The 25,202-nt window shown below is 47.4% G+C and overlaps 2 protein-coding genes across 2 annotated transcripts; both read right to left on the reverse strand.

The window, feature by feature from the left end:
• Positions 1–522: 522 nt before the first annotated feature.
• On the reverse strand, positions 523–6,215 carry LOC308122921 (histone-lysine N-methyltransferase EHMT2-like; the record flags this gene model as incomplete). Its single annotated transcript, XM_080485089.1, has 11 exons — positions 523–1,236; positions 1,794–1,969; positions 2,130–2,208; positions 2,301–2,387; positions 2,828–2,943; positions 3,788–3,865; positions 3,964–4,108; positions 4,366–4,533; positions 5,020–5,174; positions 5,984–6,088; positions 6,210–6,215. The coding sequence occupies 11 exons, from the start codon at positions 6,213–6,215 to the stop codon at positions 1,056–1,058; spliced, it is 1,296 nt and encodes a 431-aa protein (XP_080341215.1). The 3' UTR covers positions 523–1,055.
• A 955-nt stretch (positions 6,216–7,170) lies between these two features.
• LOC308122922 (double-strand-break repair protein rad21 homolog A-like) lies at positions 7,171–11,944 on the reverse strand (the record flags this gene model as incomplete). The annotated part of the gene is made up of 13 exons (XM_080485090.1): positions 11,747–11,944; positions 11,482–11,611; positions 11,292–11,391; positions 10,797–10,903; positions 10,446–10,655; positions 10,227–10,349; positions 9,976–10,104; positions 9,364–9,587; positions 9,133–9,289; positions 8,613–8,758; positions 8,294–8,476; positions 7,650–7,715; positions 7,171–7,362 (listed from the first exon to the last, which is right to left on the reverse strand). The coding sequence occupies exons 1-13, from the start codon at positions 11,888–11,890 to the stop codon at positions 7,171–7,173; spliced, it is 1,911 nt and encodes a 636-aa protein (XP_080341216.1). The 5' UTR covers positions 11,891–11,944.
• Between the last annotated feature and the right edge of the window lie 13,258 nt (positions 11,945–25,202).

Consider the following 25,202-nt stretch of genomic DNA (forward strand, 5'->3'; position numbering starts at 1 on the left):
CATGCAAATTTGAGGCACTTACTTCAAGTCACGATGAAAAGCTCACCAACACTGTTTTTTAGTCGCAAGTTGACTCAACATCTGCTTTAAAATATTATGTACTCACTGTCAGTACACACTAAACCCTCGTGTTTTTCCAATTGCATTCACATCTCTCAAAAACAAAAAAACCTTTTATCATGTAAACAGGCCAATAGCCTGTCACAAAACAGGTACTGCAACATTCACAATACCACCAAGGTAACCAGTTTAACCAGTTTGCAGTAATCTGTAAATTGCCCTTCCCGTAATTTATATATGGAAATTATGGCAGAGAGAGGCATGTTTGATCAGTGAGGTCTCCTCACTGCCCGCCTCGAATGCCCCCTGTTGATCAAACTACAGCAGCTACAATATAACACCACATCTGTCAAGAGAAAACAAACAACACACAAAGAATAAACTTTTTAAAAGCATTTGACGACAGGAAAGCTGCACTAGATCTGATATCAAAACTCATAATTGAATGAACACCAGAAGCCACAGATCAACTCACGAGTTATTTTATTACACTACATGTGAAAACAAAGAAATATGTATAAAAAAATAAAGAAGATGAAGCTAAAACCATCATCCAATAACAACACTATCCTTCAAGTCCTTGGAGAGTCCTGCGCTCGCTGACTCATGACTGTTTGTTGGCACAACAGAGAATGTGTCAAATGGATATATGCAAGACCGGTACTTGATGGCACGCTCCTAATGCACAGAGTTTATGCGGAAAGGCATAAGAATATGGTGGGATACAGTAACATTACTGTATGAGGACAATCACAAGACCAGCCTACACTGAGAAAACTGTTAGGTTAAGGCTCATGTCCTCTATCAGAGTGGAAATGATAAAGTAACTTATCAGTTGGCAGTTGTTGGGAATATAGACGACGTCTCAAGTAAACAAAATCAGCACCTTAGATGAGCAAGTGAACTAGATCCCCTTCTCCTCGTCTTGACTTCCTGTTGTTGCGTGTGCATGTGAAACTGAGGAGGCTGACCCAAATGTCCCATGGGTGAGGTTTTCAGGAGTTTCCCAGCATGGCCATCCCACAGTCAGCTCCCGAGTCGGGGCAGGCCTCCAGCCGAGCCAGCCTGCTCTGCTCCAAGGCGATGGCCTCCGCCGAATGCTTGCATTTCTCTGATCCACACTGACAGGTGAAATACTTGCTCTTTATGTCCCAAAACCGGTCTCCGTAGTCGAACCTGAAGACGGACAGAAGATGAGACACAAAGTACAACACACCTGTAAACAAAGTGCATCTCAGTAACTACAATAATTCATTCAAGCAGTGAATTGTCCATATATCTCAGATTATTGACATCTCAGGCCTTCATGACTTCATCTCATCAATCATTGTAAATATTTATATTTTTTATTCAGAGGCCATAATTACCAAATAGAAAATGTAAGAAAGACTTTAATCTTTTAGTTTATATGTTATGAGAGAAAACTTAACATGATACCATAATGTGCTGCCCCTGTGTCAGATGAAGAACAACTTCCCTCTAGTCTGTCCGTTCAGTTAATGTTTTGTTTTTTTAATTAAGTAGTTTGTGTCCCTTTTCAAACAAAACAATTTAAGAATTACCATTCGCCAAGAAATCTTAATGCTGGAAATTGTGATTGTGTGTCTTTTTGAGCTGTTTAATGCTTTTTGTTTCAGTTTTTTTATTAAATGTTCTAATAAAAGGAATGTAACCGTGGTAATTCAGTGGGAACGTTTTGAAGACTAAAGGTTTAAAGCCTGTGATGGTCTCACCCCAGCTCCTGCCCACTGAGGATGTCTCTGGAGCTGAAGAAAGCGATGCGGGGGAATCGGAGGTCCTGATGCAGCATGAACACGCGTACTGGGATGAGGTTCGGGTCACACAGGTGGTTGATGAAGCGGCTGATGTTGCCATAGTAACGGGCGTCGATGCAGTACACCTCTCCGTCCTACACAGGAAGTGAAAGAGACGGATTCAGATGAACTGGGCACAGCAGAGAGAGGCGACAGCTGAAAACCACTGCTTCGGTTCATGATCAAACTCTTCACCAGCCCAGCCGTTCTGGCGCCAGGGCGAGTGTGTCTGTTTTATCATCACATCTATTTCACCTTGTTGTCCAAGTCAAACAGGTAGGAGTCGTCTTCTCTGACGTCTGCCTCTGCATCAGAGATCAGCTCGCCAACATATCTGTGTAAAGGAGGAAAGGAAGACGTCAAACCGTTCACATGAGCGCAGCTTAATACTGGACAGGTTTTTTGGGTTGTTGTTTTTTTTCTTACTCGCAGATGAAGCTTCCCTGAGGGATGTCCTGCAGAGCTCGGACTCCCCAGCCCATCTTCTCTGTCCTGTAGAGCTGCAGACGAACTCTGCCGGGGAGTGAGGGGAAATCATGACAAGTCAAAAACATTTCACCGTCTCCCTCTCGCGTTCTCTTTTCTTTTCTCTCTCTAGCCTCTTCTCTGCCACTCAGAATGTTTAGCTGCACAATTAAGACACACCACAGAGCAAAAAATCAATGAACAATTAAAGACGATGCAGGGAGGTAGAATTAATAGAACTTAGTATGACAGAACAAAAACGGAGAAACGTAGAATAATAAAAGTAATAAATTACAAGTTAAAATGTTTGATTGCAGCAAGAAAAAAACTATAATAACAGATTTCACTTGAGACGAGGGAAAGCGATTATGTGATGAGTACAATGATGTTAGAATCGTAGTGCTTGTACTATTTGTATTGCTATTTGATCCCATTGGGCTCATGCAGCTGCTGTTGGTAGAAAACCACACGTCATGTGACACACGTACTTGATGCCTGCCTGGACGACCCGGTTCTTGCACGATCGATAACAAGAACACGCCATGTTGCACTCAAATATTAGTGGAGGCTCAATTTTGTTGAATTCTTGAAGCAGCCGCTGATCCTGACAACAAAAAAAACCAATATGAGAATAACATCATCTCTTTGGTGAACATTTAATTCTGGTCTTTGGCTTCACTGTTCCCTTAAAAGGAACAGTGGAAAAGAGAGAACCTGTTTTCAATTAGTTTGATATGGCTGGTTGTACAGGAGACATATTATTGCTATAAGTGTCTGACCACCCTTTACAGGCAGAGAAAGGCAGGACATTTGTGTAAATAACAAAACACTTCTGCTTTAAATGTTGCATAAATTGACATGAACGGATGCGTTCTGCTCCTTTCGCCTTTAGAAAAGCACCTCTTACTGAAGGTTACTGCGAATATCACCTGATGCATGTTTTAAATTTGTAATCTAATAAAATACGACCCATAAAAAAAATGACAACGGACATATAAGGCTGGGGTACCTTTAGCATTTTTTTTTTTCTTTCTTCAATGTGCAAAATGCTGTATACTCGACCATGAGAGATGAATAGAATCTCGGATGTCTCAACAACATATTTGACCACTTGCAGGAAATCCTGTGAGGAATATAACCCATTTATGTGAATTATGAATCATAAAATAAATAGGATTTCGGTCCGTTTTTAATGTCTCCTACAGATTTTATGATTCAAAAATAAAACTTAATGGGAATATCTTTTAAATTTTGTGACATTAAATCTTCTGTGGTGAAAATGGACCCCTTTAGAAAATCCCTAGACTTGAAACGTTAATACTTTCAAGTCTAGTAATGACAATGAATAAAGTAATGACTCTAACCAGCAAATGATCTGTATCTGTCTTTTTCCCCCAGCAGGTTTATCTGAGTAACATTGATGGCGTGGCTTTTGAGAAGCTCGTTACCTTGTCATACCAGCAGCGGATGCTGAGCTGTCCACACAGACAGTTACTGGATGAACAGTCGTCCGTGCAGCTGCAGTGCTGAAGACAAGAAGAAGAGAAGAAAAAGCTCCAGCTGCTCTTTCTTTCCTCAAAAAAATCTTTTCTTTGCATGAAAAGTGAAGCCACAATGACATTACCTGTAAGTGTGTGATATTTCGATCTATGTTCATCGCTGAAGTTTCACAGTTCTCTGAAACGTATTTGTAGTCTGAAGGACAGCCCTCGTCGTCCACGGCGTTCACACAGGGAATTGGCACGTTCTCGTAACCCTGAGCGATGTCACTAAGAACAACAGAGTTGCATCAGGGAGAAGATCAAACAACAGAAATGTAAAAAGTGAAGTAAACGTGTTCATACATGATTAATTAGTTTAATTGTATTTCAGCATATCGTGCTGGACAACTCGCTTGTGCCTGATATGGAAAACAGCTGTTTAGTTTTCAGACCATCAGAGCAATTTTATTCACCTTCATCTGATCACGATGGTACTTAGACAAGTTTTATCTAATATTTATAACGTCCTAAGATACTAAACCCACCTGCAGATGATTCTCTCTGTCCGGAGCATGCGATTGGTTATTCCCCGGCGCAGCTTCCTGTTGATCTGAAGTGACACCCACACTGGAGTGTCGGCCCGGGCCAGGGAGAGCGGTGTGTCTCCCTCCCTGTTCATGACGTCTATATCTGCCCCTCTGGACAAAAACAACCTGCAGACAGGAGACAGGGAGGCAAAACACATGTTGAAACTAATCGGATCCGTCATTGTTGAAGTGAACTGTTACCCATGTAGTTTCGGGAAGGGCGGGGGGGGGGGGGGGCAAGAACTATTGTGATTGAAAGGCAACCTGTGACACAGGAAGTACCAGCTGAGGCACAGTAAGAACACTTCATGTACACAGAAGTGATAAAAACTTTTTTCCAGGCTTTTCCCTCCATGTATATTTAAGTGTTTTGTGTTTATTCAGATGGCTGGTAGATCAGCTCCTTGTCTTTACTTTAGTTTGTGTGTGTGTGTGTGTGTGTGTGTGTGGGGGGGGGGGGGGGGGGGGTTGGGCAGGTTAAGGGCAGATGCCCTCCTCCATCACTGATTCAGTATCCTTGGTTGATGTTTTTGACTATTTTTATTTGAGATGCTGCTTCTAACTTTTCTTTACACGACTTCAACGTGGCTGTTGTTTGTGATATCGACTTACGTGACGCACTCCAGGTAGCCCTCTCTGGCGGCGATGTGCAGCGGCGTGTCTCCGTGTACGTTCACTGAGGCGAGGGAGCAGCCGGCGTTCAGCACCAGCTCGGCGATATCCACGTTACCGGCGTACGCCGCCCAGTGGAGACACACATTCAGCTCCTGAGGAGGAGAAAGAAATGATGTTCAAAAACCTGTGAGCGTGTTGTTGCTTTGCATCAACGATCACGTACGAACAATAAATTCTACAAACAAATTAAGTTAACGTCAGTTGTGACACTGAAAATAGCTGATAGAATACAATTAACTGTGAACAAACTATACGAACTGTTGAGTTATGATGGATAAATTAAAGTTAGAAACTTAAATTGATTTAAAATGCGGATTTGAAAATCTCTTTATTCTATTATGATTTTGAATTATGTGTCTGAATATTTAATCCAAAGTGATTTTTCTCATTTAATTTTGTCATCAGTGCTTTCTCTCCCATTAAGGTTAAAACTATTTCTGTTCTCTTTTCCTTCTTTAGTTGCCATTCCACACCTGGCCTCTTTACTGTAATTCTTCTTTAATTCGGCTGAGTGGTGCAACTTCCTCAAATCCTTTAGAAATACCATATTTCGGTTTGTTCTCTTGATTCACTTCCTCTAGCATTAGTAAGTTGTTTCTTGTAATTGTATTTAATGTTTTGTTTTGCACACTGTTCAGATGTTTCAGTTCCTAGGTAATGAACACCACAAGTAGAGAAACAACTTGCCTCTTCTCTGGTGGTTGAACTTTGACTCAGGTGAAGAACTCAAATACTGTACATGTTCATCTCACTCAGGATTATTGTTGAAAAAGTTCATTGTTTTGATAGTTATTTCTACTCACATAAGCGTTTACTTTATGAAATCAAAGCAAATGTATCTGGACATTGATGTCTGGGTTAAATTATGAAAACTGGTTTCATCCCGTGTCTCTTCACTGACCTTATCGTTGATGGTGACGTCGGCGCCGCGGTTCAGCAGCGATTTGATCACGTCCACATGTTTGTGCTCCGCGGCCCAGATGATCGGCGTCCAGCCGCCGCTGTCCTGTAACGCGGCGAAAGAAAGACTTCAAACTGACGTTCGAGAACAACAACATCCTCCGACAGACAGATATGATGAACTTTAAACCAGCTGATGATTTGCACTCTTGGGAAATATTTCACACCAGCATGCAGAACAGATTCACTCTAATGTGTCTCTAGTCTCACTCTTATCGCAGGCTTCGTTTCTTTGCTTCGTCATGCTTCATGCAAACTGCATCAGAACGGATTTGGGTCCAATTTTTTATCGTAAAAAAAAATAATCCTGACAATTGGTTTCTGATTGGAGACGCGAGCGCAGCGCTTGTAAGAACAATACGATTTTTATTAAATTTTTTTCCTAAAGTGCTGCAATACAGTCTTGTATTCATTAAACCGCAGAGTCCACAACTCATACCTGCGCAAACTCTTTTTAAAACAATCTGGATACAGGCGCATTCTCCGTCCGGTGGAGAAGAGTGGATGGAGTGACAAACCCACGGCTGTAAACTAAATCTTCACTTTGGTAACACTGAGCGGCGAGAGACAGCAGCTCCAAACAACCAGATGCTGCGACGGAGCGTCTTCCACCAGCCACTTCAACGACAATGTCCAGCCTGTGTCCACATGGTGGTTCGTTTTTCCTTTCCGTGTTGCTAATGGCTGCTGCCGCTGGGCTTTGGGGAAGAACATGGAAACTCTACATAGACCTGGCGAACCACTGCGGCGCCGCGCTGATCCTCCTCAGAGCTCAGAGTTGTGGCTCTGCAGGCCTGTCAGAGCTGCTTCCAGCCAGAAACCAAGGCTGTGTGGACACGGGCTTTTATACATAAAGTGCATGAATTTTTCTATAAAGTCTAAAATAAATAAATAAATAAAATAGGCAGAGAATGAGGGAAGAACGAGGCCTAAAAGACATTTCATTAAAAAAAACATAACTCGGTATTAAAGTGGATATTGTTTGGAGTTGCGATCTTCTTTACGAAGCCAAGTCACCTTTCTTCCCCCCCTCACACTGCCCGACACGAAAGCACCACATGATTCAGGTGAATAACTGTTAAGATGAGCAGACCGGCCTGACGGCGGAGCTTCCTCGGAGCGCTTCTCTCAGATGATGTGGAAGCGAGGGCCGGGCGTGGCTACGATGTCGCTGTACGGCTCCTCCTGGACCAGCTCCACCGCCTGCTGCTTCTTCAGCACCAGGAAGCTGTAAAACTTGGCCGCCGCCTGCTTTCGGTTGTTGTTCCTGCAGAGATCCAGCAGGCTGACCGACTGGGCGCCTGTTTTGGCCATCACCCTCTGTTGGGGGGGAGACAGGCAGTCAGGACGGGGAGATCTGATTGGTCGTGGTGGGTTTTGATCTGAAAACTTGTGTTGGACTCATCAAAGATGGCGGAGACATTGGTTCTTCTACTGGTGAAAGTAGTTAGTGTTTCACTGCACGTCTCACTATTACATAAGACGTTAGAAAACATCCATTTCTCCAACAACCACAAACATCCGCCACTAAACAACGTGAAACAGTAAATTCAATAAATACAACTGAACTTTTGTAAGTTCAGAAACTGTAAACTTCACTTCAGTACCTGGAGGCCATGAAGCATCTGCTGGGTTCTTTTGTTCCACCTCCTCTCCTCCTGGTCCTGATCTCCTCCCTGCACCTCCTCCTCCTGACACACACACACACACACATGCACACGCATACGCATACACACACACACACACACACACACACACACACACACACACACACACACACACACACACACACACACACACACACACACACGCGCGCACACACACACACCAGTGTTTCTATGAATGTGCACATATAGAAAACATAGACATACATGTGTAGATTTCTATATGTGCAATGACATTTAAAAATGTTTTGCCTTTAATGTCTCAAATCACCTGTATGGCAATTTGAATTGCATTTAGTCTCTTTATAAAAATATAAATAAATATTTACTTTGCTCTGTTATGTTTGCTCTGTTGTATTTTTGTTGTTATAATAATTTCATTTGTGCCCACATGTCCGAAATAAACTTTTAAATTCAATAAAAAAAAAAAATTCTAAACTAATTTTATATATAGAGAGAGAGAGAGAGAGAGAGAGAGAGAGAGAGAGAGAGAGAGAGAGAGAGAGAGATGTATAGATGATGGATGTATCTGTGTCAATGAGTCATGGAGAAGCAGTGTGTGGTCAGTGTGTGGATCTCCGTCTCACCTCGTCGTCAGAGTCGTCGTCGTTCTTCTTCTTGTCCTTGTCCACCAGCAGGTCCAAATCAATCAGCTGGCTGATGTTGGTGGTGCTTTCCTCCGGAGGCAGATCCACGCTGGCTGTCTCCAGCTGCTGGGACGCAGCAGATACCTCAGACTCCTGCTGCTGCAGCTGGTCCAAGGCTCCCATCTGGAGGGCGGGAGGTCAGAGGTCACAGCAGTACAGTTCAGTGGCTACAGCCAATCAGAAAGGTGGATAAATGAAAATCATGAAAGCATTACAACATGATTCTGGTGTCGGTCAGTGGCAGGAGGGCTGTACTCACGGGCAGAGCCGGCTCCGTGTCCTGCGCTTTGCGTTTTAAGCTCCTCTGGGAGGAAGGAGGCGGCATGGCGGCCTCGTCCAGCGTCGTCCTGCTCCCCTCCACAGCCGACGTCTGCAGAACGCTGGCCTCCTCCATGATGGTCTGGTCTGGAAGACAATCCTCACACGATTCCTGTCATCGTGTACTCGCTTTGTTTCTGAACTCTTCAAAAGGGTTTATTGGGGAATCTGAACCGGGTTTGGTGTTCGAATGCAGAAAAACTGTTAATTAATTAATTAATGAAGCTTAACACCAAGTGGGTTGTTTTCACTGTGAATTAGAACAATTTGTCATCTCATCATGCATGCTGCCTGTTTTTCACTATTCTTCTCTCTTGCATTTGTACGTTTGCATCTTATCAGCCCTGCAAAGGTCAGTCAATCAACACAGGAGGAATAAAACTTCACCTTAAAGCCATTTCACTAAAGTAAACTCACACTTTGTGTGACGTGAATCTACACACACAGATCCATTCTCTCACCCATGATGTCTTTCTGTTGCTGTCCGGCGGTTTCCTCTCTGGGCACCTCCGGGTTCTCCAGATCCTTCAGGAACTCATCCAGACTGTCGGCCTCTCCGCCCTTCCTCCTCTTCCTCAGCTCGTCGGGTACCAGCGGCGTGAGGCATCTTGTAAACATCTGCACACGAGAAGAAATGAGGGCGTGACGAGAGCACGAGTGGCCGCGTGGAACTGCGTCCGTTGAAAACTCACCTTCAGCAGCCGGGCGTTCCACAGGGGCTGAGCCGGGAGGGAGAAGAGCTTCTCCACGCCCCCGGTCTCCTTCCACATCATCAGCTTCTTGGTGGGAGGAGCCAGATCCAACGTGGTGACGATGTCCGAGTAGTCGGAGAGCTGCGCCCGGATGGTTTTACTATCCAGCTCCTTCACGCTGTCCACAATCAGCTTCCTCTTACGCTTCGCCTTGGTTTCCTTCACTGCAACGAGCACGAAACATCAGGAACCAGTCAGAGGATAATAATTATAATTATTATTCTTATTATTAATCTTCAGGAAAATATAAATGTTTGGTCCAAAACAGTAAATGTTGAGCTTCAGATGTCATGACGGTTTTGATCATTGTATTCTGGTTTGATGTTTTATGTTTGGCCAAACTTTCATTCCTTTCTAAACTAAGTTTTCCCTCTTGTATATTTGTTCTATTTCAGATTTATTTCTTTTTCTAATGATGAAAGTTTCTTCGCTCCAAAGCCAGTCAGAAGATCGTCCTCCTGAAGTTGAGACCGATGTTCAGACTAAAGTTAGAAGACGCTGCGTTGAGCGGGATGAGAAAACGAGCCGTTGGGAAACAGGAAAAGCAGCTGCCTGTGATGTCGATGGGCTCCAGAGCGAAGGTTTCCTCCTCGTTGTGAACCAGGTTGGTTTGTTCTGCCTGGTCGGCCATGGTGGGCAGAGGCTCTGTCGGACCGGAATCCGGGCTGTCCGGGGCTCCGGCTAACGCCACACAGTGAGGAAAACATTAATGTTTAACATTAATAACAGCTCGGTCAGTCTTCTGCATTATAGACAACAATGAGTCTGCGCCACACTGTGGAGCCCGGCTGAGTGCGGCTGACCTGAGAGGGCATCGAAGTCGTCCTCGTCGTCTCCGTGGTCCTGAGGCATCATGACGCTCTGTGTGATGGCAGGAGGGTCGTCGAAGATGCCGCCTCCATCCTCGTTACTCAGCAGCTTGTCCACTGCACATTACATGAGTAGGATTGACGTGTCGTGTTTCATTTCTCGGGTTCTAAAAACAAAAACGTTTGACGGTGTGCGACACCGCCAGATCTTACCCAGCATTCCTCCCTCGTGGCTCTCCATGGGGTTGTCTCCGAAGTCGTCCTTGTACTGGTCGTCGTACTCCAGATGGTTGGACTTGTCGGCCATCGGGTTAGCTCCGCCCTCCGCCTCCAGCAGCAGGTTGGAGGCTGACGCTCCCATCATCTCCACCTCGAAGGCGCTCTCCTCTCGCATCATCTCCCGGTCGTCCATTCCAAAGTCAGCTGCGCCAGACAACATAATGAAATATACTGTGACATGGCAAAGCTGAGGCTAATGAGTAAAATGGTTATTCAAACTGTTTCAAATGACCCCAAAAATATATAGAATAATATGGTCAAATAAAGAGAAGTGAAGACGCTCACCAAAGTCATTGTCCTGCAGCAGGTTGAGGTTTCCCACCTCCTCTCTCATGGTGATCTCCTCCACTCTGCTCTGGTTCAAGTTGAACTGCTGAGCCACGTCAATGTCGCTGCACAAAAGACACAGAAGCACCGTCAGGAATTCTGAATTTACCAGCAGCCTGAAAGCCCATTTGTTGCCTTTCCGTGGGATCGGTGCGGCGACCTTTCAGGGATTCTTAAAATTAGAATGGGTTAAACGTGCAGTCAGAGGACAAGCGTGGATGACATTATGAATATGAAAATAGTGTGTGTATCAACCATGGCCTGAAGTGTTCCTGGAGTTGAAATATTCTTTCTACCTCAACCACGTGGGCTATGACTCCTCTCCTTGCTAAAAAAAACAATATCTAAAGCAGCAAGTCGTAGTGGCTTTATATTTTGCCGACTGGAAATAAACAAACAAAAAAGAAGTATTTTCCTGCTGGAATTTCTCCGTCAGGAATAAACAGGACTCACTCCAAGTCTGGCAGCGGTTGGTCAAAGTCGTGGAACTCCTCCGGTAGGGTGATGGCATTGTACGCCGCCTCTCTGTTCTCCTCTGGAAGATCCACCACACCTAAAACGTCACACAGACAGAGCATGAGCCTCTCCACCGACTCTTCCCAACCGCTTCAGGGAATCCAATGACTGATTTAGTGTTTCCAACCTGGTCGAAACGCCATCTTGATCTTGATGAAGGCCTCGTTACAATCTGCCAGCAGGTACTTGGCCTTTCTGTGGTAGATCCTCACCACCCCCAGCAGGAGATGACCCGACGTCCTTAAAGCCATTTTCACCTGAATCAAATGAAATCACAAGGCGATGATTCAATACAAAGCCATCCTCTTGAACCGTTGGCATCCCATGTACAGTTCAACAAACACAACAAGCTGTTTTAAAGCCGTTAGGAGCGAGCAGTGAAAGGAAATGACCTTTGGTGAGATGATGCTCTCCACGCTGCTCTCCAGATTGCACTCAAACACGTGTGCCTTGGTCAGCTTCTTGTCCCAGTGGGCCGCCAGCCAGATTTTGGCCAGCGGCCCTCGTTTGCTAAGGACAAAGTGGGCATAAAACATCGTCTCGGCGCCTCCTCACCACCAGGGAAAGGGGGAAGGGGGGAGGCGTCGGGCCTGGAGGGGAAAAACAAAACAAAACAGGACAAAGACAAAAACACAGAATTGAAATCAGGACTCAGATGTAGTAAAACAGAGCGTAACAGATCCGCTCATTGTCGTGTGGGAGCTTTCATGATGCAGATGTTTGTCTAGTTAATACCAGCAGGAGGCAAATTGATTGAGAATTCTCTAAACCATGGCTCGGTATGGCAACAGTCCAAGTTCTTCTCCTCTTCTTTTGTGTTTAACGACAGGAAGCATCCATAAAGTTGCATTACCGCCATCTGCTGGTTCTGTCTGTCTACATCGTTTCCCACTGCTCTCTTTGTCCCTGATGATTTTTTTCCTCTCTCTCTTATCAGCAGCTTTTCCCTCCCTGATGACTGACACCTTTGGCTGAGATGCCTTGTTGATGCTCGAAGTTACAGGTGAATGGATGAACTGGTTGGACGAGTCACAAAGAAGATCAATATTGATCTATAGCTGAAAAATGACGACAGTTCCGAAGGCAGATGAGGTCAAATCCTGGACTAATAAAGTTTATCTAATATTTGGAGCCAGTGAGTGAATGTTACTCTGACCGAGACACACACACACACACACACACACGCACACACACACACGGGGGTCGAACCCGCGACCTTCCAATTGAAACATGACCACTATATCACCTGCGCAGAGAGAACATGCAAACTGCAGATTTTATAGCAATTTTCATGCTAAATGTTATTCCTGCACTCAATGACTTGTTTTATTTATATAAATGTTAACGCACATCCTGTTTTCTTTGTTACTCCTGGTGTCTGCTTATTTACATTAGGTGTGAAGGTGAGGTGTTAATCGGAGCATTTATGTATCAGGTGCACATTTATTCTACATATATATATATATATATATCCATAAAAAGAAAAAAGAAGATGTCGTTGCAGGACTTTAAAATGCAATGCACGCGCCTATGTTATCTTCTCTAAACAGAAAGGAGTCGTTTGCCATGGCAACAGGGCGAGCTCGTTCCCTTTAGCGCGGTTTTTCATGACGCTCGCGCCGCAGTGAGCTTCATGACGCTCCGGGCAGACAGGTGACAGTGGCTAACGATTAGCCGCTGTCAATCCCTCTAAAGCCCGCGTGTCTCTGCATCCCTGATGTACCGAGCACCACCTTCACATAGACCGGGAAAGACTCACCGCCGAGCCGCGTTCTGTGCTCCTCTGCCGGTGTCGCTGCTGCTGCTGCAGCTGCTCGATGTTTTCCTCCTCCTCCTCCTCCTCCTCCCTCCCTTTTTCACTAAAACAAACAAGATGGCGTCCCCTGTCTCCCTCCTCCAAAGATGCTCCACTGTCACCACATCCTAAACTCTACCTCCACATCCTCATCCTCAGCCCATCACACTCTGCCTCAAACGATTTAAAGTGCCCAAAACAACTTGGGAAAAAAAGAGAAAACTGTTCAAATGGCTAAGACAACTAGTAAAGATATAAAGCAAATATATACACAAAATAGTTAGAAAAGGCTTAAAGAAACAGCAGCTGGAATGTCAAAAACAACCAAGGTCAAAGCCCCAAAAAATGTCAAAATCAGGAACACCAGTAGAAAAGTTAAAAAGAGACTTAAACGTGTCAACACAATTTAAAAACATATTAAAATAGCTATTTAAAACCGTAAGCGCCATTTCTAATAATGACTTCATCCCCTGGCCAGACAGTTCCAGTTCCTGGCATCTGGACGGAGATTTAAAGCCCCGAAACTTAAGACGAGCCGCTGCAGGAGCAGCTGCTGCCATTTCCCTTCTAAATCAGTACTGAAAGCACTTTACTCTTGGGTCTTATGTAATGAAGTTCAACCTGATTTTTTATCTATTTATTGTACCTTCTTTATCATATTTTCAACAAGTCTTCATAGTGGTATTGTAGCGGTTCCTTCCATTTATTTATTCACTCTTTAACCTGTCAGTGAGCCTGTGAGCACCCAGCTATGTTTGTATCACAACTGTTATTTTACTGTCCTGCCTTTTAAAATATCTGCATGTACTGTCAGACTCCCTCTCCTGCTGCACAAAAATCTACCTACGGGTATCAATAGTCACCTTTGAACTTCTAAATGCAATGTTATCAATGCATCGATCCAGTTTTATAAGTCAAAACTATAGTCTACTAACAACTTTAAGAGCTTCTCATTGTAAAGTTTAGACATTAAAATCTGTCTGCAGACCGATTTTAATGGATTGAAAGTGGCAAAGGTGGCTTTTACTGATCAAGTTTGCAGATCTCTGGTCTAGCTAATACCCAAAACCTAAAAGGAAATCTAAAAGCAGGTAAAAACTTTGGTTTAGAGCAGGCATGGGACTACATCAGATATTGAGACTGCAGTTAAGGGACGAGTTAAGTTCAATACTTCACCTCAAACATGAGATCTTACAGGAGGTCCACAGACGGGATTCAGACACAGACACCGTTTCAAGAAGGTTTTTGAAAATACAGTTCAGTCAGAAAACATGAATTTATTTTGCCTCTGCTGTCCAGTAACACCAGTAGAAAATTCAGCAGGAGTAAACAATTAACCAAGAACCACTGTCCTTTACAATTTATCAGTATAATCAACAACATTGAGGTTATAGGAGCCAAATGAGGGGTTGTGTTCCCTCAGAAGCCGGTACAGGACCGGCTCCTACAATAAAGGTCATAAAAATATCTACAAAACAACCTTTTTTACAAACAATATCTAAAAATAGCTGTAAGAACGTCTTTGTTCCAGTTGAATAAATCAGTTGCTACAGGGCATCTAAAAACAAACAACATAAATCTTGTGGCGTGTGAAGCTCGCGTCCACTTCTGAACATTTAACAGTCATAAGAACAACTTTCCAAAACAAAAACTGAACTTCATAAAAGTTCCCATTAGCTGGAAGGAGTCCTGTGATGTGAACAGGAAGTAATACGACTTTATATACAAACACGTTCGAACAATTCCAAACTGCAACATCACAAAATGAGTTTGGTGAACGTCGAAGAAGGAGTGTCTAATAAAAACAATGGGAGGTGTGTGTGGGAGACGCTGCTCAGTCCTTCCTTTTCCGTTGTTTTGGAGACTCGTTGGATTTGTTGAGGATTTGTCGGAGGTTTTTGGAAACTCACAGAGGTCGCATGGAAGACACACTTCTCTGCTTTCACGAACAGCCGGTTCTCCAGAAGCCGCTGTAGAACTGCTCGAACGTGTAGAACATGCTCCTCCTGGTTGTGAGAGAAGATCAAGATGTCATCCAGATAAACAAAAATGAACCTGTTCAGCATGTCCCTCAACACGTCGTTGACTAAATGCTGGAACACTGCGGGCGCGTTTGTGAGTCCAAACGGCATCACTAAGTACTCGAAGTGTCCGAGGGGAGTCTTAAACGCCGTCTTCCACTCATCACCTTCACGGACCCGAATGAGGTGATAAGCGTTCCGGAGGTCCAGCTTGGAGAACACTGTGGCGCCATGGAGCGGCTGAAAGGCGGAGTCCATGAGCGGCAGGGGGTACTTGTTCTTCACCGTGATGTTGTTGAGACCTCGGAAGTCAATGCATGGCCGTAATGTACCGTCCTTTTTAGCCACAAAAAAGAACCCGGCTCCCAAGGGTGAAGATGAGGGGCGGATCAGACCCGCGGCGAGGGACTCGTGAATGTACTTCTCCATGGCTTCTCTCTCTGGACGGGACACATTATACAAACGGCTAGAGGGAAGAGGCGCCCCTGGAAGAAGCTCAATGGCACAGTCATATGGTCGGTGGGGGGGAAGGGAGGTAGCCTGCTGTTTACTGAACACCTCTCTCAGATGGTGATATTCAGGAGGGACGGAACCCAGGTCGATCTCCTCCTGGTCTGTGGAGGGGGGTGTCAGGGGGCGCCCCGGAGCTGATTGGAGGCAGTGGGTATGGCAAAAAGTACCCCAACTAGAAATGGTGTTCAGGTTCCAGTTAATGTGGGGGTTATGTCTCTTCAGCCAGGGGAGACCCAGGATCAACGGAACGTGGGGCGATGACAGGACCAGGAACCTAATCTCCTCACTGTGGTTCCCAGAGACCAGAAGACGGAGAGGGACGGTGCGATGAGTGAGGTTAGCCAACCTCCTGCCATCCAGGGCACTCACGGTCCAGGGGTTTGAAAGAGGCTCCAAGGTGAGGCCAGCCTTGACCGCAAACTCCCGATCCAAAAAATTGTCATCCGCCCCAGAATCTACCAAGGCCTGCAGGGGGAAACTGCCCCTGTCACCAACAAGGGAGGCTTGGAGTTGGAGGCGTGAGGGAGCCGAAGGCTGAGGGCTGGGGTTATGGCTCATCAGGACCACCTCCAATCCTGATGAGCCTAGGCTTTTGGCTGATGGGGACAGGTGGCTCGTTGGTGTCCCACCTCCCCACAGTACAGGCAGAGACGGGCATCGAACCTGCGCTTCCTCTCTGCGGGGGACAGGCGGGCTCTCCCGAGCTGCATCGGTTCCCCGGGACCCTCTGGGGCCGGAAGAGCTGGATGGGAGAGAATAGAGTTACCAGGGGTGGCCACCAGGGTTCCAGGACAAAGAGGGGGCTGACGGCTCCTCTGGTTCTTGCGACGGTACCGGAGTCGATTATCTATCCGGACCGCCAAGGAGATGAGCTCCTCCAAATTGGTCGTGTCGTCCCGGGCTGCCACTTCATCATGAACCTCGTCGGAGAGCCCCTGAAGGAACACTCCTTGGAGCGATGGATCATTCCAGCCACTCTCCGCTGCGTAGATCCGAAAATCAACAGCATATTCAGCAACCGACCGTGATTGCTGGGAGAGAGACATCAGACGTCGAGCTGCTTCCTTGCCCTGGAGAGGATGATCGAAGACCTGCCTCATCTCCTCCATCAACCGAGTGCTTGATCTACATATGGGTGATGCCCGTTCCCACAATGCCGTCACCCATTTTGCCGCTTTACCAGACAATAATCCAATTAAATAAGCAACACGAGAGTCATCGGTGGAGTAAGTAGCCGGCTGCTGCTTGAACACTAGTTCACACTGGAGGAGGAAACGGCCACAACCTCCCAGTTCCCCAGAATAACGTTCCGGGGTGGGCATATGCGGCTCCCTGGTGGCGGTCGGCGGTATTGTCCCGGGGGGAGGAGCCACAGCCGCAGCCGCGTCACCGGGATGTTGCTGACCGACGGCGAGCCCGTCCAGGCGGCTGGTGAGGAGTGACATCTTGGCGGTCAGTTCATTTAACGTTGTCCCAATCTCCCGGAGGAACGTCTGATGTTGGGACAAGAGATTGCCGTGGGAGAATATGGCGCGCTGGAGGACTTCCGGGTCGGCTGAATCCATCTTGGCCAGATCGTTCTGTCATGTAAGGTGTAAGGAGGATTCAGGCGCCGACAGGACGAGGAAGTTGAGTTTAAGAAAAGAGTTTATTTAGGCGATCTCTCCAGCGGGCGGACAATCCTCGGAGAGTGGCGTGAAGGCGGAGGTTGACGTCACCGGACAGCGATCTCCCGAGCTGGACAGCGCGGCGCACACCGGGACTGCACAGGAGGGGAGTTACACAGATTACTCAAAATACCGTAGTATACGATAAACAATTGGCTTTACAATAAGGCTCGAGGGGCCGAGTCAAAGTACCGCGGGGGTAAACGAGACGATCTGGCGATGAGAGCGTGGAAACCCGGTTCCTATATAGTGGCCTCAATCATCTCTTTCAGGTGAGCCTCCTACGCCGTCCGCTCCACCTACGCACACACGCCCACACACACGCCCACACACACACACAAAAACAAACACAGCAGTATACACTGCGAAACGTGACATGACCCCCCCCTCAACGGACGCCTCCTGGCGTCCTACCAGGCTTCTCCGGATGCTCCCGGTAGAAGTCGACCAACAGACTCCTATCCAGAATGTGGCCCCTCGGCACCCACGACCGCTCTTCAGGCCCATAACCCTCCCAATCCACCAGGAACTGGAATCCCCGACCCCGGCGACGAACGTCCAAGATCTTGTTCACTGTGAAGGCAGGATGGTTATCGATGAGCAGGGGGGGTGGCGGGGGCTCTGTGGTGGGGCTAAGAGGGCTAGAGTGAACCGGTTTCACCAGGGAGACGTGGAATGAGGGATGAATCTTTAGGGATGCTGGCAACTTCAGCCTCACCACCGCCGGATTGATGATCTCCTCAATCTCAAACGGCCCGATGAATCGAGGCGCCAGCTTGCGAGACTCCACCTGGAGTGGGAGGTCACGGGAGGAGAGCCATACCTTCTGTCCAGGGCGATATGAGGGGGCAGGAGCCCTCCGACGGTCAGCCAGTCCTTTGTTTCGGGCCGATGATCGGACCAGGGCGGCCCTAGCCTCCCTCCAAACCCGTCGGCAGCGTCTAAGGTGGGCCTGCACTGAGGGCACAGCAACATCCTCCTCCTGGGTGGGGAACAGGGGGGGTTGGTAACCCAGGGCCACCATAAACGGGGACATACCAGTGGCTGAGCAGGTGAGGGAATTGTGGGCGTACTCCACCCAAGGCAACTGGGAGCTCCAGGACGATGGAAGTCGAGCCGTCATGCACCGCAGTGCAGTCTCCAGGTCCTGGTTGGTCCTCTCCGTCTGACCATTGGTTTGAGGGTGGTACCCTGAGGAGAGGCTGGGAGATGTTCCAAGAGCCTTACAGAAAGCCTTCCATACCTGAGACGTGAACTGCGGGCCACGGTCAGACACCACATCGAGGGGGATCCCGTGCAGTCGGTACACATCCCTGACCATCCGATCCGCTGTCTCCATCGCTGAGGGCAATTTCGGGAGAGGGACAAAGTGCACAGACTTGGAGAAGCGGTCAACAATAGTCATTATTACCGTGTTCCCGTCGGACGGGGGGAGACCAGTAACAAAGTCCACGGCAATATGGGACCAGGGTCGACTAGGGATGGGTAATGGGCGGAGCAGCCCCGCAGGAGGTTGGTGAGATGCCTTGCTTCGGGCACAGACGGCACAGGCAGCCACAAAGGTTCGGGTGTCCTGAGACATGGAGGGCCACCAGAAACGTTGTCTCAGGAAGGAAAGTGTTCGTTGGAAACCGGGATGGCAGGTTAACCTGGAAGAGTGCCCCCACTGAAGAACCTTGGACCTCATAGGCTCAGGGACAAAGAGAGAGTTAGTCGGACCGTTACCCGGATCGGGCTGGGTGAGTTGAGCACGTCTGACCTGACTCTCGATGTCCCAGGAAGAGGACGCGACCATGCAGGTGGAGGGGAGGATGTTCTCTGGCTCCACTTCAGTCTTCTCGACGGTGGTCTGCCGGGACAAGGCGTCAGGCTTTGTGTTTCTGGACCCTGGCCTGTAAGTGAGAGTAAAGTTAAACCGTCCCAGAAACAACGCCCAGCGCGCCTGCCGAGAGTTTAGCCTTTTCGCGGTCTGAAGGTAAGAGAGGTTCTTATGGTCCGTCCAGACCACGAAAGGTTGGGAAGCACCCTCCAACCAGTGCCTCCACTCCTCCAACGCCAGCACCACCGCCAACAACTCTCGGTTACCAACGTCATAATTTTGTTCAGCAGGAGTGAGGCGTCTTGAAAAGAAGGCGCAGGGGTGCACTCTAGAATCCTCGGCACGCTGGGATAATATTGCTCCCACGCCAGAGTCCGAGGCGTCGACCTCCACAATAAACTGTCTTAGGGGGTCGGGATGGCACAGCACCGGAGCCTGGGTAAACAGTTGCTTAAGCGTGCTGAACGCCTGTTCGGCCGCCGGTGTCCACAGAAAAGAGGTTGAGGTGGATGTGAGTCGAGTGAGGGGGGTTGCGACCTTGCTGTAGTCTCTGATGAACCTCCGGTAAAAGTTAGCGAACCCCAGGAACCGCTGCAACTGCTTACGGGTCATCGGTCTGGGCCAGTCCACCACCGCTTGGACCTTGTCCGGGTCCGCCTTCACCTGTCCCCGTTCAATGATGTAACCCAGGAGCGAGCAGTGAAAGGAAATGACCTTTGGTGAGATGATGCTCTCCACGCTGCTCTCCAGATTGCACTCAAACACGTGTGCCTTGGTCAGCTTCTTGTCCCAGTGGGCCGCCAGCCAGATTTTGGCCGGCGGCCCTCGTTTGCTAAGGACAAAGTGGGCATAAAACATCGTCTCGGCGCCTCCTCACCACCAGGGAAAGGGGGAAGGGGGGAGGCGTCGGGCCTGGAGGGGAAAAACAAAACAAAACAGGACAAAGACAAAAACACAGAATTGAAATCAGGACTCAGATGTAGTAAAACAGAGCGTAACAGATCCGCTCATTGTCGTGTGGGAGCTTTCATGATGCAGATGTTTGTCTAGTTAATACCAGCAGGAGGCAAATTGATTGAGAATTCTCTAAACCATGGCTCGGTATGGCAACAGTCCAAGTTCTTCTCCTCTTCTTTTGTGTTTAACGACAGGAAGCATCCATAAAGTTGCATTACCGCCATCTGCTGGTTCTGTCTGTCTACATCGTTTCCCACTGCTCTCTTTGTCCCTGATGATTTTTTTCCTCTCTCTCTTATCAGCAGCTTTTCCCTCCCTGATGACTGACACCTTTGGCTGAGATGCCTTGTTGATGCTCGAAGTTACAGGTGAATGGATGAACTGGTTGGACGAGTCACAAAGAAGATCAATATTGATCTATAGCTGAAAAATGACGACAGTTCCGAAGGCAGATGAGGTCAAATCCTGGACTAATAAAGTTTATCTAATATTTGGAGCCAGTGAGTGAATGTTACTCTGACCGAGACACACACACACACACACACGCACACACACACACGGGGGTCGAACCCGCGACCTTCCAATTGAAACATGACCACTATATCACCTGCGCAGAGAGAACATGCAAACTGCAGATTTTATAGCAATTTTCATGCTAAATGTTATTCCTGCACTCAATGACTTGTTTTATTTATATAAATGTTAACGCACATCCTGTTTTCTTTGTTACTCCTGGTGTCTGCTTATTTACATTAGGTGTGAAGGTGAGGTGTTAATCGGAGCATTTATGTATCAGGTGCACATTTATTCTACATATATATATATATCCATAAAAAGAAAAAAGAAGATGTCGTTGCAGGACTTTAAAATGCAATGCACGCGCCTATGTTATCTTCTCTAAACAGAAAGGAGTCGTTTGCCATGGCAACAGGGCGAGCTCGTTCCCTTTAGCGCGGTTTTTCATGACGCTCGCGCCGCAGTGAGCTTCATGACGCTCCGGGCAGACAGGTGACAGTGGCTAACGATTAGCCGCTGTCAATCCCTCTAAAGCCCGCGTGTCTCTGCATCCCTGATGTACCGAGCACCACCTTCACATAGACCGGGAAAGACTCACCGCCGAGCCGCGTTCTGTGCTCCTCTGCCGGTGTCGCTGCTGCTGCTGCAGCTGCTCGATGTTTTCCTCCTCCTCCTCCTCCTCCTCCTCCTCCCTCCCTTTTTCACTAAAACAAACAAGATGGCGTCCCCTGTCTCCCTCCTCCAAAGATGCTCCACTGTCACCACATCCTAAACTCTACCTCCACATCCTCATCCTCAGCCCATCACACTCTGCCTCAAACGATTTAAAGTGCCCAAAACAACTTGGGAAAAAAAGAGAAAACTGTTCAAATGGCTAAGACAACTAGTAAAGATATAAAGCAAATATATACACAAAATAGTTAGAAAAGGCTTAAAGAAACAGCAGCTGGAATGTCAAAAACAACCAAGGTCAAAGCCCCAAAAAATGTCAAAATCAGGAACACCAGTAGAAAAGTTAAAAAGAGACTTAAACGTGTCAACACAATTTAAAAACATATTAAAATAGCTATTTAAAACCGTAAGCGCCATTTCTAACAATGACTCCATCCCCTGGCCAGACAGTTCCAGTTCCTGGCATCTGGACGGAGATTTAAAGCCCCGAAACTTAAGACGAGCCGCTGCAGGAGCAGCTGCTGCCATTTCCCTTCTAAATCAGTACTGAAAGCACTTTACTCTTGGGTCTTATGTAATGAAGTTCAACCTGATTTTTTATCTATGTATTGTACCTTCTTTATCATATTTTCAACAAGTCTTCATAGTGGTATTGTAGCGGTTCCTTCCATTTATTTATTCACTCTTTAACCTGTCAGTGAGCCTGTGAGCACCCAGCTATGTTTGTATCACAACTGTTATTTTACTGTCCTGCCTTTTAAAATAGCTGTATGTACTGTCAGACTCCCTCTCCTGCTGCACAAAAATCTACCTACGGGTATCAATAGTCACCTTTGAACTTCTAAATGCAATGTTATCAATGCATCGATCCAGTTTTATAAGTCAAAACTATAGTCTACTAACAACTTTAAGAGCTTCTCATTGTAAAGTTTAGACATTAAAATCTGTCTGCAGACCGATTTTAATGGATTGAAAGTGGCAAAGGTGGCTTTTACTGATCAAGTTTGCAGATCTCTGGTCTAGCTAATACCCAAAACCTAAAAGGAAATCTAAAAGCAGGTAAAAACTTTGGTTTAGAGCAGGCATGGGACTACATCAGATATTGAGACTGCAGTTAAGGGACGAGTTAAAAGACGACCTCAGTTCAATACTTCACCTCAAACATGAAATCTTACAGGAGGTCCACAGACGGGATTCAGACACAGACACCGTTTCAAGAAGGTTTTTGAAAATACAGTTAGTCAGAAAACATGAATTTATTTTGCCTCTGCTGTCCAGTAACACCAGTAGAAAATTCAGCAGGAGTAAACAATTAACCAAGAACCACTGTCCTTTACAATTTATCAGTATAATCAACAACATTGAGGTTATAGGAGCCAAATGAGGGGTTTTGTTCCCTCAGAAGCCGGTACAGGACCGGCTCCTACAATAAAGGTCATAAAAATATCTACAAAACAACCTTTTTTACAAACAATATCTAAAAATAGCTGTAAGAACGTCTTTGTTCCAGTTGAATAAATCAGTTGCTACAGGGCATCTAAAAACAAACAACATAAATCTTGTGGCGTGTGAAGCTCGCGTCCACTTCTGAACATTTAACAGTCATAAGAACAACTTTCCAAAACAAAAACTGAACTTCATAAAAGTTCCCATTAGCTGGAAGGAGTCCTGTGATGTGAACAGGAAGTAATACGACTTTATATACAAACACGTTCGAACAATTCCAAACTGCAACATCACAAAATGAGTTTGGTGAACGTCGAAGAAGGAGTGTCTAATAAAAACAATGGGAGGTGTGTGTGGGAGACGCTGCTCAGTCCTTCCTTTTCCGTTGTTTTGGAGACTCGTTGGATTTGTTGAGGATTTGTCGGAGGTTTTTGGACATTAAGTACGGTTTCTGAAGAGATCCATCGTTTCGCTCCAGGTCCTCCACTGTGAGAGGAACAGTGACACCAGTGATCAAACATTGTCGTTTCAAGACATATAATTTAGAATACAGACAATAATGTTTTGATGAACAACCTGAAATTAATTCTGAGTCTCATGGTATCAAAATTCTGTGTCATGTAAGGTGTAAGGAGGATTCAGGCGCCGACAGGACGAGGAAGTTGAGTTTAAGAAAAGAGTTTATTTAGGCGATCTCTCCAGCGGGCGGACAATCCTCGGAGAGTGGCGTGAAGGCGGAGGTTGACGTCACCGGACAGCGATCTCCCGAGCTGGACAGCGCGGCGCACACCGGGACTGCACAGGAGGGGAGTTACACAGATTACTCAAAATACCGTAGTATACGATAAACAATTGGCTTTACAATAAGGCTCGAGGGGCCGAGTCAAAGTACCGCGGGGGTAAACGAGACGATCTGGCGATGAGAGCGTGGAAACCCGGTTCCTATATAGTGGCCTCAATCATCTCTTTCAGGTGAGCCTCCTACGCCGTCCGCTCCACCTACGCACACACGCCCACACACACGCCCACACACACACACAAAAACAAACACAGCAGTATACACTGCGAAACGTGACATGACCCCCCCCTCAACGGACGCCTCCTGGCGTCCTACCAGGCTTCTCCGGATGCTCCCGGTAGAAGTCGACCAACAGACTCCTATCCAGAATGTGGCCCCTCGGCACCCACGACCGCTCTTCAGGCCCATAACCCTCCCAATCCACCAGGAACTGGAATCCCCGACCCCGGCGACGAACGTCCAAGATCTTGTTCACTGTGAAGGCAGGATGGTTATCGATGAGCAGGGGGGGTGGCGGGGGCTCTGTGGTGGGGCTAAGAGGGCTAGAGTGAACCGGTTTCACCAGGGAGACGTGGAATGAGGGATGAATCTTTAGGGATGCTGGCAACTTCAGCCTCACCACCGCCGGATTGATGATCTCCTCAATCTCAAACGGCCCGATGAATCGAGGCGCCAGCTTGCGAGACTCCACCTGGAGTGGGAGGTCACGGGAGGAGAGCCATACCTTCTGTCCAGGGCGATATGAGGGGGCAGGAGCCCTCCGACGGTCAGCCAGTCCTTTGTTTCGGGCCGATGATCGGACCAGGGCGGCCCTAGCCTCCCTCCAAACCCGTCGGCAGCGTCTAAGGTGGGCCTGCACTGAGGGCACAGCAACATCCTCCTCCTGGGTGGGGAACAGGGGGGGTTGGTAACCCAGGGCCACCATAAACGGGGACATACCAGTGGCTGAGCAGGTGAGGGAATTGTGGGCGTACTCCACCCAAGGCAACTGGGAGCTCCAGGACGATGGAAGTCGAGCCGTCATGCACCGCAGTGCAGTCTCCAGGTCCTGGTTGGTCCTCTCCGTCTGACCATTGGTTTGAGGGTGGTACCCTGAGGAGAGGCTGGGAGATGTTCCAAGAGCCTTACAGAAAGCCTTCCATACCTGAGACGTGAACTGCGGGCCACGGTCAGACACCACATCGAGGGGGATCCCGTGCAGTCGGTACACATCCCTGACCATCCGATCCGCTGTCTCCATCGCTGAGGGCAATTTCGGGAGAGGGACAAAGTGCACAGACTTGGAGAAGCGGTCAACAATAGTCATTATTACCGTGTTCCCGTCGGACGGGGGGAGACCAGTAACAAAGTCCACGGCAATATGGGACCAGGGTCGACTAGGGATGGGTAATGGGCGGAGCAGCCCCGCAGGAGGTTGGTGAGATGCCTTGCTTCGGGCACAGACGGCACAGGCAGCCACAAAGGTTCGGGTGTCCTGAGACATGGAGGGCCACCAGAAACGTTGTCTCAGGAAGGAAAGTGTTCGTTGGAAACCGGGATGGCAGGTTAACCTGGAAGAGTGCCCCCACTGAAGAACCTTGGACCTCATAGGCTCAGGGACAAAGAGAGAGTTAGTCGGACCGTTACCCGGATCGGGCTGGGTG

This window comes from Lipophrys pholis (assembly GCF_963383615.2).
Source record: "Lipophrys pholis genome assembly, chromosome: 17".
Lineage (NCBI taxonomy): Eukaryota > Metazoa > Chordata > Actinopteri > Blenniiformes > Blenniidae > Lipophrys > Lipophrys pholis.